This window comes from Anguilla anguilla, chromosome 5 (genome assembly GCF_013347855.1).
Source record: "Anguilla anguilla isolate fAngAng1 chromosome 5, fAngAng1.pri, whole genome shotgun sequence".
Taxonomy (NCBI): domain Eukaryota; kingdom Metazoa; phylum Chordata; class Actinopteri; order Anguilliformes; family Anguillidae; genus Anguilla; species Anguilla anguilla.
Window position 1 is genome coordinate 33,995,009 of NC_049205.1, and position 17,714 is coordinate 34,012,722.

Here is a 17,714-nt window from a genome sequence, read left to right on the forward strand (position 1 = left end):
GAATGCAGTCCTCAAACCAAGAAATAACGAATGAATTAGAGTACATTGCTACATTTAAGTACGCTGCACTTCATTGTTTAGTAATAGTACAGAATACACAGCTGATTTGGAAACGAAACGTCATAATTAACTTTAACAGTAAATCGTTTTCAGTGCTACATACTGTGACGCTAATGGAAAGTTGAACAATAACAAAAATAATATTTAAACAGTATTTTCTTATGAAATATTTTATGACGTAGCTTGTAACAAGCTGACGTACTGTAGCCTATATATATATACACACACACACATACATACACAGATGACCTAATTTATCATACAGACTTTTTATTTCTTACCCGAATTATGTTCATGGAGAAGGGTGTTTACAAATAAATAAATAAGTAATTAATTAATTATCATAATTTTTTGTTAAAATCCCAAATGGTTAATTGTCTTAGACTAAACCTGACCCTCATATTAGCACATGTATTGACACAAATGGTTTGAATACTGTATGGAGCCATCTCCTCAAAAGTTATTTACAATTTCTAATGACCACTGATCCTATTGTTGATATGGAAAACTCGCTGTATCCAATGTCTGTATTGGCTTACGCTCATATTTTATAGACCTATGCTATTTCTGCATGTAGGTTCTTGCTTTAGATCACAAACCCCTGAATGCCACGATGGAGCAAATCTAAGTGGTCAAACAAAGTAAGTAATTAGAAATGATGAAATTAAATGAGATTCAGAACAATGGTATTGCTAATGTTAGCACAGCAGGTGACTCCACGAGGCAGCTGTATTTGCATTGTATATGGCACTGGACTGACCGGAGGACCTAATTAGCAGCTATAAAATATATGAAGCCCAAACTGTAAATCTTAATCAAACTAGAAACTAAAAATGATTTGTTAATGTTATTACCATATTGAGGTTCAGCATTTATGCATTTCATCTCATATTGTTTAAAACGGTATGATTCAATGTTGAACAGGAAAATAATATGCACACCACTTGATAGAAGAGAGGAACACCCCTAGAGAGGAAAAGTGCTTCGCAATGTTTAGAAAAGTGTAGGCTAGGTAGGCCAATTTATCATTTATCAGTGCTTAAATGCAAGATAAAGCAAGAACAGAAGGTTGGTTAATTTTCTGTTTCTGTATGTACTGTACAAGTCCTTCCTTTCACTATTGGCTTCTCCATTTTTGGATTCTTAGGCAACAAATGGCAACTGCTTTTGATCATTTATTTAAAATAAATGGTTTCATTCATTAGCAGTTATGTTTTTGTTTGTTAATGGTTTAATAAAGGTTAGCACTATTCATGTATGCTTGCATTCGTCTACTTACCTAACTCTACACATTTGTTAAAGATCCCATTCAATCATTTTTTTTACTTTGAAAGTGTTCATCAAGGTATAAAAACATGTATACTTACCTTTTCCAAATGTATAAAAACGGAAACAATAAAATACATTTTTTATGTAAAGTAAAATACTTCTGAACAGGAGAGCCCAACAACTGAGTCACTATAGAACAGGGAGAACTACATGGTAAGGATAGCCACTGACATCGAAGGCACAGAAACTAACTGAATCAGTGGTAGGGTCAGAACGCTACAGCTGCACATGTAGAAACTAACAGGCCTCCCTGCTAGGGTGTAACTCTAAACTCTAGTCAATCACAATGATAAGAACATCCCTGCTGTCACATCAGGAGTGGGATCTGAAATAGTCAGTCCTACAAATCAGCATACGTCAGAATGGCCAGCTTTTGATATGGAAACTCTGGTAGTCTGTCATCAAGCTTGTACCAAAAATTCCATAGCTTGCTAGCTATCCAATTTAATTTAATTTGATAAAGTTATACTATATCATCTTTTTGAACCCTTTCACTGTGCACCCTGTAGACACACTATAGAATTAACCAGCTAACTTTTTCATCCCTGAAAAGCTATATTTTACTTTTACACTGTTTTTAAACTTTGATCCCTACACAGCTGTTTATATCACAAACCATGATGACAGTACACTCTGGTGCATTCATGTACGATATAATTTGAAATACCATCACTGCTGATTGGTTTAAAAAATAAATAAATAAATACTTTTTTTTAAAAACATATGTAAATTAGGTAAATCGCCATGGTAATAATTCAAGGACCAATACTAAATTCTCCAGTAGAAGGCAGTAGACCTAATTTCAACTGAATAACAAATGCTTAGAATGACAGTACTTATTTTCTTTGTATAATTATAACTATTTTGACTGCACACAGTCTATAAGGATTAGGTACTCTCAAACCAGAAAAAAATCTATATAACCACTGCAACACAGTATAGGATGCTCAGGAAGCGATGAAAGAAGTTAATGGACACAGACAGACTTCATGGATAGTCAAAGAATATGTTTAATAAAAATAATTAAACTTCCATTTCCTCTATAGAACTTCATAGAAAGTAATTCAATAAATTACAAATGACTTTTTAAGACGTTTTTCCTCCACTACATAAAGCATTATTTAACTACACAGACCACAACTTGCAGGTTTTGCAACTGTCCAAAAAAAGGAAGAAAATAAGAGAAAGTGGACCTCAAAATGACTTAAGATATTATCAAGCTTAGAACAAAAATACAAATACAAGGCAATAGCATTTTCCAGCCACTACTTCACATAAATATTTTAACTTCTGTTCTATTAGTGTCTTGTTTCCTTTTCAGTTTGCATATTGGTTGTAATTTCCTTATGCCTGTCACTTTAAGTCTGTCTAACTTGCTTGTACCACAGGGAGACTCACTACCCAGATATTAAATTATATGATACAAATTCTTTCATAGCCAAACCTTGCTTAAACTATCGCCATAATTTCTGATCCTTACTGATGTACCCATTAAAGTAACATACTGTAAATGAGACCCAAAGTCCTCACTCAGTACCCACAAGCATCCACTGTACACAGCTGCAAGCAACATCCTGGAAGAAGAAATGATTGGTTGACAACCTAAGGGCACTGCTTGGGATTGTGTGGTTGGAAGGCTGTCAAAAATCTAAATCTAATACATGTTCTTGTGGTTTGTCAGAGATCCAAGATCATAGATGGGTAGTTGTAAAGGCTTTCATAAAGCCCCATCCAGTCAAAATACAGTGCACCATGTACATCATATAGAATAATCACAATTCTCAATTTAATGATACCAGAAGAGAGGCAAATGGAAATATCCTACAGTCACTGAATTAAATACTTTGAAACAAAGACCTGTTATCTGGTTCTTCACAGAGAACGTCAGCTACAACTCATCACAGCCACAGCAGACGAGGCAGATTTTATAAATACGTCTGGCAGCCTATAGTCAGCCCTGCTAGTACTGACCTTAAAACTCATTTTAACAGCATTTCTTTGTCAGTCCTTCACACAAAGGCAAAAACACGAAGCAGTTGATTCTGAGCTTCCATCTTGAAGGATGGTTTCCATGTGATCAAACTGAATTGAATGCATCAGTTCTCAAAAGTTAAATGCATGTCTTGATATTGACAAAAATGAGCTGAATACTGATCTTTTAATATCACCGTACATTTTCCACCTTAAATCCACAATCAGCCATGCTCTCCCTGGTAACATTTCATGTTATTATTCACTTTTTTATTATTCACAAAGCTTCAATTTGCTTTATTATCACTTTCATGACCTGTAAATTATTCCAGTCAACTGAACATATTTGAAGGAAGTGGCTTAGCAGACAGTATGGTGTCTTGCTATATTTCAAATAAGGTTACAACTACTTAGTTCCAGTAGCAACACCCAAAATCATGATGCCCCCATTATAACAACTGCTTATAATCAAAAGGAGCAAAAATCAAAATGTTTAAATTGGTGGATCTAATTTCCAGACCTGGTTCAGCGTGTGTACGAAATCCAAATTCTGAGGTACAGCGCAAGGTAGCTTCTAGATCTGCTGTTGGATTCATGAGAGATAAATATCAAGGCTGACAAAGCACACAGTACTGTATAGAGTAATGCATATCCAGAGATCTAAACTCACTCTATGGAGCTAGATCATGACCTGATCACCATATCATGGGCTCCAAGTGCCATTCAGTCAAGGGCCAGTCGGTAAACACTTCTTTGTGCTAAGACCAGAAAACGCATGTAGCCCGAGCGTCTAAGGCAGTCTGAGTCACAGCTGTCTGAACCCATATGAAGTCCCTGCACTGGGGTAAATGCAGGCGGGGACATGAGATGCCAATTGGACAAACAGCTGGAGCCCTTTTAAAAGGCTTACTCACCTTAGCAAGAGTAGCAAGAGGGTCATTATAAAGATACATTCTTCTGCAAGCAAAACAAACTCTACAACTCGCTTCATGTTCCCTGGATTCTGATTCAGAGTATTGACTTGACATTTGAGTTTGTTTTGTATACCATAATACAAAAGCATGCAGCCAACTTCAGTGCTTACATTAGGTAGAGCGAGTGTCATCTTAAAAGGGAAGACAACAGGGCATTGAACACAGCTTTGTTCACCTGATTATTCTACACAGTTTGAGCTACTCGGGAGACCAGTAAATTTGGGGATGTCCACAGATATAAGGGCGTGAACACACATAATTACTCAATACCACAAAGTGGGTACATTTCCCCACAATACCGACCACAGCCGAATTGACAAATGCAATCAATGTCCAACACCGAGCCAAACTGAAGAAACTGTTTTGAGAAACCTGGAACGCAGCTAGTCAGTAGATTAATGACTGATTGAGTAAGATGAGAATGGATTTACCCAGCAATGCCTGGTTAAGACCAGTCAGTACAGAATTATGCATTCTGAAGTATCCAACTGCAAGGTAATATACCACACACTTTTAATCTGACCTTGATTCTGCAAAGCCTTACGTTGAAAATACTTAATTCAAACACTTTTCGCTCATTTTGTACTGCAATACTGCTGTACAAAAACCAGTCAAACTGTTTTTGACCGCATTTTGAGGGGGTCGTGACTAAAATCTGAATTGTTTCCAATTTTTTCACTATTCTGGCTGCATTGTTTGAACAGCAACAGGGTAATTAATTAATATCATGACCCAGATCTTGCGATGCCATTAAGAGAGCCATTAGTGAAAAGGGCTTCTCGGTTTATCTCACAAATCAACTACTTGGATTTGTATTCAAACGCCAATTAAGTGACAAAAGAAAGAAGAGACCAAAGGTTCAGTCTTTAGAAACAGTATTCATAAGTCAACATTTATGAAGGGCAGACTGAGTCCTGGATAAAATGACTCATTTAACACCATCTCCTGGGAGCCAGAGAACACTCAAATATGGAATCAAAAAGCTCATCCTTGGCTTTCAAATGAATATTTCAGCAAAGTATTACAGAACAGGGCATCTGGTCATTCAGAACAACTCTGGAAACAAAATGTAAAAGCAGATGGAATATAACAGACAAATGGGAGACACATACATGGAGAGATGTTCTCAAATGTCTGAAAAAAGAATGCAGCACAAAACAAGACATAAGGGCTTTTGTCGTTTGAACCGCAAACCGATGCCTCCTGCAGTAAACGTCACACCGTTGCTCAGCTGAGGTAAGGGCCAGCGATAGCCCCGTAAGGGAGTATTGTCTTCCACTTATGACTCTTCAGAACACATTATTGTACCTGAATTTGAAATGTAATCAGCAGTGCGCTACAAACACCAGATAGCGTTTCCTTTAGCCTTGCTTCCACTGAGAGCGGGTGCTTAGCACACATTCTATAGCCACAGTCTCTTCGGATTTCAATGGGATTCTGACAACAAAATTCACTGTCAACTGTGAAGAATCTGGATGTTCCTGCAAGACCAATAACTGTCACAATACTATGGCCTGTATTCAGCACTGGCCAAAGTTAAGGACGAAGGTTGACTGAATCCCAGCCTACAAGTGTGCGGGTGGGTGTGTGTGGTTATATGTGTGTGTACCAGTAGATCTCCATTCTACTGCTGAGGGCACTTCCTATTTTCTGGGGAGGACAACAAGGGACCAATGGAGGAGAATGGTGGCCAAAGCGCTCACTTTTCAATGGGAGCAGCTACAATAGCATCTGAAGAGAAACGGTTTGCCACATAAAATCTACAGCTTCTGTGACATTCATCAGCTGCCCGAGTTATTGCTGACTTTTCCTAAAGTTTCATCTGTAAATCAGAAGTGTCAAGGAACCTGTCAAAGTATTTACAAATTAAACCAAAATATTTATAAATTTTTACTTTTCCTGCCACTCCAAATATATTAAATGTAAAGCTTGGCTTGAGCTTTATTTTCTTTTCTTTTTTTTAATAAAATTAAATCCCAACATAATTATAATAATGCCTTTTTTGTTTGTTGCAATTGTACATCATTGTATGACACTAGTCTGCAAATTTCAGAAATCCAGTAAATTTTACATGCCAAATGTCTCTCAAAACAACATTGTACCTTTGAACAAACACTGAAATTTAATTTCAGTTTCTCTAGAAGCGGTTCTCTTTTTTCAGTTTTTTCTTTTCTTTATTACAACACTTTTAAGTTTAGGTATTTACAAAGAAGAAAAAAACACACTGTATGTGCAGAGTAACTCGTATATGTATGTATATATTTATAAGGGGATTATACAGGGATCAGTCTTCGTCGCTGGAGTCGGAATCCTCAGACGAGGAAGAGGAGCTGTCTGATTCGGAAGAGGACGACACGGCTTTTTCGGAGCCTTCCGTGCCACTGTTCTCCTTTTGTCCCTTGGGCTCCTCCCTGGACTCCTCCCTCTCGCTCCCCTCCTCTTCCTCTCCCGCCCCCTGGGGAGTGTCCTCAGAGGGAGTCGGGAGAACCTCTGGGTCTTTGTGCGCGCTTTGCTGTTCCGTGTCGAACGTGTTGGACTGAGACAGTGTTGAGATGGGGAGATTAAGGCCTGGGGTGAGAAGCATTCCTGGGTAAAGCATACTAGAGAGTAACAGGGGGTTAAGTGCTAACGGGTGGTTGGAGGCTGTGGCGGTGGTGTTGGTGGTGGTGGTGGTGGTAGAAGCACTTGGTGGGGCCGTGGCAGCGCTGGAGGAGGTTGAGGGGTCGACGGGGTCCTGGCCCTCTGTCCTTTCGCCTTTGGAGTCCGCGGTCTGCGAGGGACCCTTGGGGGCGGGGGGGTCCCCGCCTCCTCTCGCGCCTCCGTTTTTCTTGCTGCCCTCGGGCGTCGCGGCGCCCTCTTGGGCCTTGCCCAGCAGGCCGCCCATGCCCAGGAGGTTGGGCAGCCCGGCCATGCCCGAGAGCATCATGGGAAACATGGCGGCTAGGTTGTTGGCGTCGGCGGCGGAGAGGCTGCCCGGGAGGCCCATGAGGCCGGCGGTGAGCTGGAGTGACTGGAGGCTCTGGAGGTTCTGCTGCAGGGCCTGGAGGCTGGACAGGTCCATGCCTGGGAGAAGCCCGTTGGCCAGCAGGGGGTTGAGGGCCAGGGATGCAGCAGCGTTGGCGGGCATGGCCGCCTTGGCTGCAGCGTTCTTGGGACGTCGCCCGCGCCGGCTCACCTCTTCCGGCACGATGGGCCCGGTCAGGATCCGGTCAAACATGCTCTCTGGGAGGTAACCCTGAAGGAAAGGACAGTAGAGCCTTCAGCTACTTCCTATGGTTCTATATCTTTTTCGTCCTTCCTTCATTCTTCACCAGAACTATATTCTGCCAATAATAACAATCTCAGAAAACACATTTGAGCATTTCATGTACATTTTCAGTCTTTCACTCTTACACATTTTTTGTAGCGTAACAAATATAAACTGCTGTACAGAAACACATTCTTACTCTTGGAGTGGATAAGATGAGTTGGCTTCTGTCCTGCAGTTTTCTTACAGTTTCTGGTCTCAAAGCAATTTAAAAATCAACAACCTTATGTTAGGAGGAAAACATACTGACAAACGTCAGTATTACTGCGGAATTCCCCATTTTGCCACTAACAAGCCATGAAATGTAGGGGGTGGGGAGGACTCACCGACTGCTTCACCACATCGGCCCACTCTGGGGGAACCCCGTACTCTGGGTTCTCCTGCAGGAAGCGGCAGAGGTCCTTCAGAGGGGGGGCGAAGGCACCGCCCACCTGTGGGAGGAGCACAGGGACAGCGTCAGCAGTGCCGAAAAGGTCAGGGCAATCGAGAGCAACGCCTCCTTGCCTTCCACGGTCAGTGGCGTGAACACCCTGCACGCACTCACCTTCCGGGCGTTCCGCCTGTTGATGATCTGCACCCTCTCCTCGCCCGTCAGGCTGTTCACGTCGATCTTGTTGGGGTTCCGGCAGCGGTGTCTCTTCTGCTTAGGCCTCCCGTCCTGAAACTGCATCTTGCTGACGCCCTGGAGCGCAATTAATACCTGTTAATACTGTAAACATGACTCACGCTAAAGTGACTTAACTTGTCTAAGGGGGAACTATTTCAGTTGTAATCAAAATCATAATCAGAAGTCACGGTTCTGTTGTGGACTACGGAGGCAAGCACTCATTTCCAGGATCGTAGAATCAAAGGCAGAAAAGTGGAATTCATCTTTGAAGCAAGAATGGCAGCTAGCCGAATAGAAAAATCAAAGGAACACAGCTCAACTGTATTTACCCAAAGAAATAAAGGCCTGTTTGGTGTGTAAACATAACAAACTGCTTCCAGTTGAACAGTTAATTGTATTACATTCGAGAGAAAATGATATTGTTCCCAATTTGTCACTTTAAAAGAAAAGTAAAAGTAGCAGCCCTAAAAATTGTCAAGGAGAACAGCAGGGTGGGACTCACGGGGATGAAGGCCCCAACATCAGCCACAAATCCTGGGTGCTCTCTTAGCCACTGCTCCAAGTCTTTCTTCTTGGGCGCATCATCTCCCGCCAACCGCGTGCCATCTTTGAGGTTAATGACAGGAACCCTGCTCTCAGTGTCCAGGACCCCATGGCCCTGGCTGTACCCCAGCCCGGGGGGCATGGCTGGGCTGGACTGGGTGCTACCGCCCCACACGCTGGTCATCTGGGTGAATGTGGAGGTAGGCAGCAACAGTTACAGGCAAAGTTATGACTTCCATACTACTGCACTGCGCCGTTATGCCCCATTATCTTGAACTTGAGTTTTCAGCAGGGGATCTGCGGACCCCTGGGGGTACTTGTGAGGATACTGTAGGGGGTTGCCATGCTTGATATGCAATGACTATATACAAAAACTTTTCAGCTTGACCCCCTGGTCCCCTGGATGCCTCTGGGCCTGGGTTGGGGGGATCTCAGAAAAGGTTGAAAATCCATGTTCTAGAACAATCTTTCCTGGCCTTATGCATTATTCAACTCTTTTTAACCAGCTAGATTTAGATTTTATTGCCAGAGGTGCCCTTTTCTTCATTGTATGTACAGCTGTTAAGTATTGATTGTGAGTGAGATGTTCTCTACTGAGACAGTAGGGTAAAGGAAGTGCGTAAATGAAAGGACAGAGAGGGGACAGACATGGAATAGAGATAGAGTGAGAGAGAGAGATGTGGACAGTGAAAGAAAAAAAGAGACCAAAACATGTCAGAGGTTCATGCTCATACTTGTTCAGAGACAGTTGAGGCTCTGTTCCTGTTCATGAACAGGAAGTCCACCCCCTCCACGTTCTTCCGTCTTCCTCGTCTCCTCTTCACTACCGGCTGGCCGTCCATGACCCCGTTCACCCTCATCTGTCCCTGGAGCCCTGCAGACATGTAAGGTATAGGTTAGGAATTCAACTGTAATCAAAACATGCATTTCAAAATACATACTTGCTTCATTCTGTTCATATTAGATGAAGAAATATCCTCTATTTCAATGCATTTTTAAACTATTTTTTAACATCATAAAAGCGTCTTCCAAATAAATCTAGTCATAGGCACAGTACCTTGGATCATACTGGACTGTGACTTTAATGGGGAACCTTGGTGATTCTGGGCTAGGACTTGTGAGGTACCTTAGGCTATGCTAGGACTTTAGTGGGCTACCTTGGGCGTTGCTAGGACTTTAGTGGGGTACCTTGGGTGTTGCTAGGATTTAGTGGGGTACCTTGGGCGTTGCTAGGACTTTAGTGGGGTACCTTGGGTGTTGCTAGGACTTTAGTGGGCTACCTTGGGCGTTGCTAGGACTTTAGTGGGCTACCTTGGGCGTTGCTAGGACTTTAGTGCGGTACCTTGGGGAATGCTAGGACTTTAGTGGGGTACCCTGAGTGATGCTGGGCTAGGACTTCAGTTAGGTATCTTGGGCTATGCTAGGACATTAGTGAGGTACCTTGGGCGATGCTGGGCTGGGGCTTGGTAAAGTCGGCCAGGCTGATGTCGGAGGCACTCTGAAGCTCCTGCAGGCGGGCCAGATACTGCTGCTGGCCTAGGGCCCCCTCTTCACCTTCCAGGGGCCTCTTCTGGGGAAAGCCCTGCTTCTGGAAAGTCAGCTTCAAACCACCTTCCTGCTGAAGCAAAACCACTGATTAGACAGTGGCCCTGAAGACAAAAACCCTCAGGACAGATATATCAACTCAAAGGTGAGAGGAGAATGAAATCCCTGATAGCAGCTGATATATTATTGGAGCATGGTATCCATGCGCCCATTAAGTCCCATTCATTTTTGTTTTTTTCTCAGAATTCTAAGTAGCTGATCAGCGAGTTCTGTATTTATGCTTGGAACTCGTCCCTCGCCAGATATTGTTTGTTACCTTGTTTTCATTATTCACTAACGTTAGCCAAGTCAGCTTTCTTCAGTTTATTTCTGGAACTTGCTAGGACTGCTTAACTCCATTTTGAAAATCAGTGCGTGTTGGAAAGCACTGCAATGGCATAAGTCAAGCACATGCTGTCTTGTTCTGATCTGAATTTCACCGCTTATTGTGCCAACTCTTAATGTCACTAAAATGTAGTTTTATTGGCTTGGAATAATCTTCATCTAACAAGAGCATTCTGATCATCACAACTGACAATTGTAATATTTTTCATACTGTAACAAAATTTAAGATGCTAAAATAAGCGCTGCACCTGTTTTTGTAAATTAAGCAGGACAGTGTTCGTCATTAGTTTAGCGTTCAAATGAGTGAAAACCTGGCCACATTATATTAGAGCAGAAGGATATACAAAAAGCAGTTGGGTTCATTGTGCCTGGAGTAAGCTGCTTCAAACTTTTTTGAAAGAAGTTAGACGAAGCTCTGCATTCGAAAGTGAAGTCCACCCTCTCCTTACTTCTGGAATGAAGATACTTAACCACCACACACAAAAAATATATATATATATTCCAGAACTACTTCTACCAAAGCTCAGTTTACAAAAAGGCTTATAAACAACTGAGAACATGCTGCAAGATGCACTTCAATCTAACACCATTTCAGTTGGTGTGTATTTGCCTGAATTTTGATGGTGCAAATTAGAGTGCTCATAACAAAGCAATTTTCCTCTTGCGGAAGTGAAGAGGCATGCTGTATTGCACTGATCAGAACACAGCTACCCAGCACTCCGTGGCGCACTACAGAGTTTATAATCAGCCGAGCCTGGCATGAGTTCTTCAGAGAAGAGTGCCATCACACGAGAGATCTTCGTGCTTTTCCCACGTGTGAGATTACAGCAGTGCAATTAATCCCTTAAAAGCCCTATATGCGTGTTAACTAGCAGAGGCAAGAAATAAAGCTGTCGGCAGTGAATTGCAGAGGGAGAAAACGAGCCGTATTCTGCGGCTAGCATTCATTTCCTAGAGGGAACAGACAGACGAACGCGTGTTATTAAGCGGCACTGTAAACTCCTTTTTTGGGACGTGCGTCTTCACCTTTGACATCTGCGGGGAGGCGGAGGGGTCCTCCCGCGCGCTGCTGGGGCTGTCCAACAGCTTCGTGGTGTAAAAGGAGGACACCACGTTTCCCTCGTAGTTTCGCCTGACCGCCGGCCACTTCCCCTTCAGCACGGCCTGGCAGATGCTGTCCAACCGGTTGATAATGACACGATCCTGCAGGGGGCGATAGAGGGTACCGTTAGCGCGCCGGATGAGGACACATGCTGATTGGTTCCGGCTGGAAGAGACGGCGTCCTCACCTTTGGCCAGTAGGAGGCGGCCAGCATGTAGCCTCCGGGGAAAGGGTGGGCAGAGTTGGGCAGGCTCGTCTCGGCGAGGTAGCTGTCCTGCGTCTCGTCGTGCGTGGTGCTGAGGGACGCCACGCTGTCCTCATCGAAGCCCTTCACCATAGGGACTGCCGGTGCTGGAGGGACACGGGCAACACGCGTCACCAACCGCCGTTGAACTGCAACCCTGCCTTACGACGCAACCCCTAATCTTGTGTGCCCATTTTTTCAAGTTTTTATAGCCTCTTGGCACAGCTGGGATTACTATCCAGGTTAAGCCGAACAATAAACTATGTTATAAACTGTGGCAGGCCAGTAAATTTACTGACACGCAACAGTCATGTCAACATTTATTTTACTGACCGGCTGCAAATACAGTGGTGGTAGAATGAGTGCAAAAATAACAGAATAGTTTATAATGATCAGAGGAATTACAATGTAAATAAGCTTTGATAATTTGCCAAGATGAGTGTCGGACTCACCCCTGTTCTCACCTTCCTCTCCCTCGCTTTCGCTGTTTGCCGAAGAGGAAGAGGACGAGGACGAAGAGGAGGACGACGAGCCTGACGAGCAGGACGAAGAGGAGGACGAGGAGCTGGAGCCCGAGCGGGAGCGGGAGCAGGAGGAGGACGAGGACGAAGAGGAGGACGAGGAGCGCGAGGACGAGCAGGAGGACGAGCCATCCGAGTCCGAGCCGGAGCCCCCCCGGGCCGCCCGGCGGCCTCTCTTACCCGGCTTCCTCTGCTTCTTGGAGGCGGAGCTGTTTGGCGTGAGAGGCTCAGTCCGCGCAGCTACCATTCGCCTCTCGCCCTCCTCCTTCCCCGCCCCCAAACCTGCCCCTGCCCCTGCCCCGTCGTCCAAGCTGCTTGGAGTCGACGAGGGCTCGGGCGGCCCCCACGGCTCCGGCCTCCCCCTGGCCTCCCTGGCTTCCTCCTCGGAGCTGGGCTCCGTCTTGGGCAGGGTGGTCCGGGGCTCCTCCTCCCGGGGCGCCCTGGGGTCCCTGGGGTCCCTGGGGTCCGGCGGGCGGGGCTGGCCCTGGTGCGGGAGCTGGCTGTAGCGGCTCTGGGCCCTCATGAAGCAGAGCTCGGGGTCGCGCAGGATGTGGTAGTCTGTCCGGCTCACCCCGTGCTTGGCCGCCCCGATCAGCAGGTCCCGGTCGTGGGGGCCGGGCTCCCACCACGCGGGCAGGTCGGGCCCCGGCTGGCACAGCGCCAGCCGCTCGTACAGCTGCGGGTGCCGCAGCACCTGCTCCCGCACCTTCCGCAGCAGCTCGACGCGGTACAGGGTGCGCGACGCCCGCTCTTCCGTGATTGGCTGGATGGCTAGGGAGGGGTCCACTAAATCTGTGGAAAGAGCAGCGTCTCAGTCTCTGAACCCCATGCAGAACGACCTCCAACTATGAAATCACTGCAAACAGATGGGCACTTAGAGACCTTCAGAAACAATGCAGCTAGGTTCCTAATTAAGATTTGTAACACTAAGTCATGACTTTGGTCAACCTCTGAAGCAGGACTAAATTCAGCAAGAGTGGCTGGAATGGTAAATTCCCACAACAGGATAAAACAAACAGCCTTAGTACTTTGCTCAGGAACCACAGCAGCTTTCAAATACTAAGGTGTGGTCAGACACGCATTACAGTGCCGGAAAGTGCTCAAGTTGTAGTTGATGTGACCAAACACAAGAGGGCGCCATAGGGCAACTCACCCCCATCCCCTTCCCGGGGCGGCAGGCGGCAGACGCGGCGGCACATGGCGGTGAAGGCCCACAGGTATTTCTGCAGGCTCTCGTCTGTCTTCTTGTGCAGGCGAGCCATGGCCCGGAACTTGGTCCAGTCGAAGCAGCCCATCACCGGGTTGAACACCACGCCGAAGGTGGACACCACGCGGTAGAAGTCAGCCTCTTCTCGCCGGGTCCACCTTAAGAGGGAGGGTAAGTGAGTCATTGTTTTTACAAAATTCTAATTCAGTGTTCTAGAACTCCATTGCTTTCAGTTACCAGGAGTGATTGTTACATCAGCATTATGATGTTCAGTTAAGAACATATCACATATTTCGATCTTACAACTTAACGGGTAAATCACTTGATACTTTAACACAGTACCTTTTTTACAGTTTGGAGAGTTGCAATTGCCAAAATTAACTTAACTGTACTTGAAGAAAAACCCAAACACTGGCATTTTATCTTGGGTCAAATTTTAGAATAAGCTTTGCTCAAACTCAGGTTTCTTGGACCCTGCTCTCACCTCTGCTGCCGCTCGATCTTGGCGGCCATCTTAGGGTTGTCATTGAGGGTGGGCAGCATGGCGCAGGGTGGGGCGAGGAAGGCCTGCTGGGTCTGGTGGATGTGCTGGATCTGGCGGCTCTTGGTGTAGCGCTGCGAGGCGGTGATCAGGCGGCGCAGCCGGGCGGTCAGGGCGGAAGGGGTGGGCCAGTACAGTGCGTCCCCTTCCATCGCCACGGCACCTTCTAGAAAAGAAACGCGCAGCATGGGAAAATTAAAAAACAGGTTTAATGGAATCACGTTTCTGTACAGTTTTGAAGTTAATGGTTGAGAGAATTTGAATGATGATGTGATTGTTACTGGATTGCAAACATGAAAGGTCAATAATAACAACATCTTCCCTATACTTGCCACAGGTATGAATAACTGGATCAAACTGACCTCCGGCAGCATCGGTGATAACCAGGTCCCCAGGGGAGGAGACGTCATCCTGGGGGCAGAGAGGCATGAAGTAAACATTACGGTCCCCACTGACACACACACACACACTACACACACGTGCACTCACACCCTCACAGACACTACACACACACACACACATAAAACATACACACACACACACCAGACACAAGCACACACACAAAACACAAACACACACACATACACACACACCAGACACACGCGCACACACAAAACACACACTCAAACAATTCAACAGAACAAATCACTGTGCCATTTTCATTGCGCTCAATCTTCCCACAGTCCTCTCTGTTCAGGATCCTTTCCCTTTGCTGTTTATGCAGCCTTATCGCCTCCTCCCACGATCCCCCTGGCCTCACCTCTATATCATCCTTCAGCAGGGCGGGGGCAGGCTTGTATTCTGGGTCATCCACGTCCCTGTACGGCGAGATAACGACCATTAGAAGTAAAAAATGGGAGGTGGTGCAGTTAAGGACATGCCTGACCTTACTGCCATTTGCCTTTTCCTCATATTTCGACACAATGAACTTTCATTACGTGGTGGCAGCTGTGTCAATGAATGCCCTAACTTAAAATGCCACACGATGATTTTCAATGACACTTTTAGACCTACTAGCTTTATAACAAGGAAGACGTTTGATTTGGGGCAGTTACTAACTGTTCATTGTCCATTTAAAATAAATAAATAAATAAATGATACATAAGCATGACAGGGCAGACAATGTGAGACCCACGTCAAATCACCTTGCACAGGGCAACAACTGTATGTTCAAATGATAAGAGAAAAACAAGCTTAAAGGCATATTATGCATGATTTTAACCTTGAAAATATTATTAAATAACCATGCCATGGCATATCTACGATGTACTGGCAATTTCTGTCTTTATGCACTTTTGCCAAATTCGAGCACCTTTATCTGTATTTGTTACTCTAAAATGTGTAAAATGATTCTGGGCATGACACTCTTTTCTGTGTGGGGAGGGGTGTGTGTGGCTACAGAGCCTGTGGTGTGGGATCAGATTTTAGCAAAGTGTTTGTTGCTAGCTAGCTAGATAGTCACTGCAATGGTGGAAGAAGCCGAGATATAGTGTAGTAAGTCAAGCTGACATGGCTTGTTTAAGAACTAGAATTAACTTTGGAATTGCTTTTCCTCGGTGGTGTCAGCTGAAGTTTTCCAAGGGGATAAAAAGTGAAACAGAGTTTGTTTGTTTTCTGCTGGACCAGTAAATAACATTACCTCTAGCTATCCAGCTAGCTACGTTAGGGCGAAGTCGGGTAGTCTACTCGGGGTGAGTGGACGGGGTTGAAGATGGAGGAGGAGACTTCTTTTATTGTAAACACAGGACCACAGCAAGGCTAAACCATCCTGCATACTATGCCTTTGAGGCATTACTGCCCACACCTAAAATAGAGTGACTAAGCAGGAGTGGGGGAAAAACAGATCAGTGACTGTAACTGCATGTATAATTTAAACGGGACTCAATGATACTATTTAAAGTTGGCACAGAGATTGACCTGTCGCACCTGCAATCATTTGCGCTTTAAAAATAACAAGTAGTGCATCCAATTATAGAATGAACTTTAGGAAGAAGTGAAAATGTGGAGGTGAGTTCACACTGAGAGTTGGAAATCTGAAGAAGAGCAGAGAGGTACTGAGGGTTTTATTTTTGCCTAGATGGCTTTTACAGATAAATGCATATTGATGTGCGAAGTGTATCCATTGTGAGGGGAAGTTCTGCCTCCTGGTTTGTACAAGTCACAGTATGATAAGAAAGACTTTATTGCATGTTTCAAGTGCAACTGTAGCTAGGTGAAAAGCCTACAAGAATGCAGTCATATTGTGATGACAAATTGGAGGGTAATCAAACACAAAAATCTGGCTCATTCATAGAAAACAATTGACAAGGTCTGTCAGAATTTCCTTCAGGTGACGCCCATTCTCTGGTCTTTGGCCACGTACCCGTCCATGAAGTCGTTGGCCCTCTGCTCGGCGGCGATGGCCTTCTCATCCGGCCGGCCCACCCGCTCGAGGAAGCTGAGAGCCGGGTCCGCTCTGATGGTGTTGTACTTCTCGTACCCTGCGTGTGTCAAACACGGACCCGTTAACGCGTCGGTTTGCAGTCTTGGTGATGGAAATTAGCCAGCGAGGTCCATTACCCTTTCCCTCACGGAAACCTCCGGAAAGGACTCGCTTTATATGCTACTAAAATAAACTGGGTTGCACTGAATTCAAATTCAACTTCAGTTAAAAGTTTAAAAATGGAGACTGTCATTACTTAACATGTCAGAGCTTACGCTAAGATGAAGACAAACGGACGCTGGGATATTGTGTGTCTACCCTCTCTGTTTTAACTTCCTTGCTCTCAGCCCCTGATTGGACTGATATGGATCAATATGGAGTCCATGGAGATATGGAGTCCATTCCACCTTGCTTTCTTTCATTGTCTCTGTCTCATACCACACATTTGGGTCATACTTGCAGTCTCTATCTCAGTATCCCTGTCTTTCAGTTTCTCCGTCTGTCTGTTTATTTCCCTGACTGTCTTTCTGTTTCCCTGTCTGTCTTTCTTTTTCCCTGTCTGTCAGTCTGTTTCCCTGTCTGTCTGTTCGTTTCCCTGTCTGTCTGTTTCCCTGTCTGTTTGTTTCCCTGTCTGTCTGTTTCCTTGTCTGTCTGTTCGTTTCACTGTCTGTCTGTCTGTTTCCCTGTCTGCCTGTATGTTTCACTGTCTGTCCCTTTCCGTCTGTCTGTCTGTCTGTCTGTTTCCCTGTCTGTCTGTCTGCCTGTCTCAGACTCACCGTGTTTGAAAACCCCCAGCAGCAGACACTTGTCCGCCTCTGTGTCCCACCAGAGGGCCGGCAGCTCGGAATGGTCCAGCTCTGGAACCCAGACTGCAATTTCACTGAGGGAAGGAAACCACCGGTCAAAAATGACAGATTTTCCCCGAACAAAATACCGTACAGCAGGGACTCTCCAACC

General features: G+C 45.0%; 1 protein-coding gene across 6 annotated transcripts in view; it reads right to left on the minus strand.

Annotated features, from left to right (window-relative positions):
• Positions 1-2,381: 2,381 nt before the first annotated feature.
• chd9 (chromodomain helicase DNA binding protein 9) overlaps positions 2,382-17,714 on the minus strand; it is a 101,353-nt gene continuing 86,020 nt past the window's right edge. For 3 of the 6 annotated variants that reach the window (XM_035419055.1, XM_035419060.1, XM_035419058.1), the window contains 15 exons: positions 17,534-17,637; positions 16,698-16,815; positions 15,096-15,153; positions 14,698-14,746; positions 14,279-14,501; positions 13,741-13,952; positions 12,519-13,379; positions 12,010-12,173; positions 11,747-11,923; positions 10,232-10,409; positions 9,526-9,665; positions 8,751-8,975; positions 8,186-8,323; positions 7,968-8,072; positions 2,382-7,569 (listed from right to left, as the gene is read on the minus strand). In XM_035419055.1, coding sequence (XP_035274946.1) covers positions 6,619-7,569; positions 7,968-8,072; positions 8,186-8,323; positions 8,751-8,975; positions 9,526-9,665; positions 10,232-10,409; positions 11,747-11,923; positions 12,010-12,173; positions 12,519-13,379; positions 13,741-13,952; positions 14,279-14,501; positions 14,698-14,746; positions 15,096-15,153; positions 16,698-16,815; positions 17,534-17,637 — 3,703 coding nt within the window. In that variant the 3' untranslated portion in view covers positions 2,382-6,618. The remainder of the gene's footprint in view (positions 7,570-7,967; positions 8,073-8,185; positions 8,324-8,750; positions 8,976-9,525; positions 9,666-10,231; positions 10,410-11,746; positions 11,924-12,009; positions 12,174-12,518; positions 13,380-13,740; positions 13,953-14,278; positions 14,502-14,697; positions 14,747-15,095; positions 15,154-16,697; positions 16,816-17,533; positions 17,638-17,714) is intronic. The other 3 variants (XM_035419056.1, XM_035419061.1, XM_035419057.1) reach the window with 2 other exon arrangements.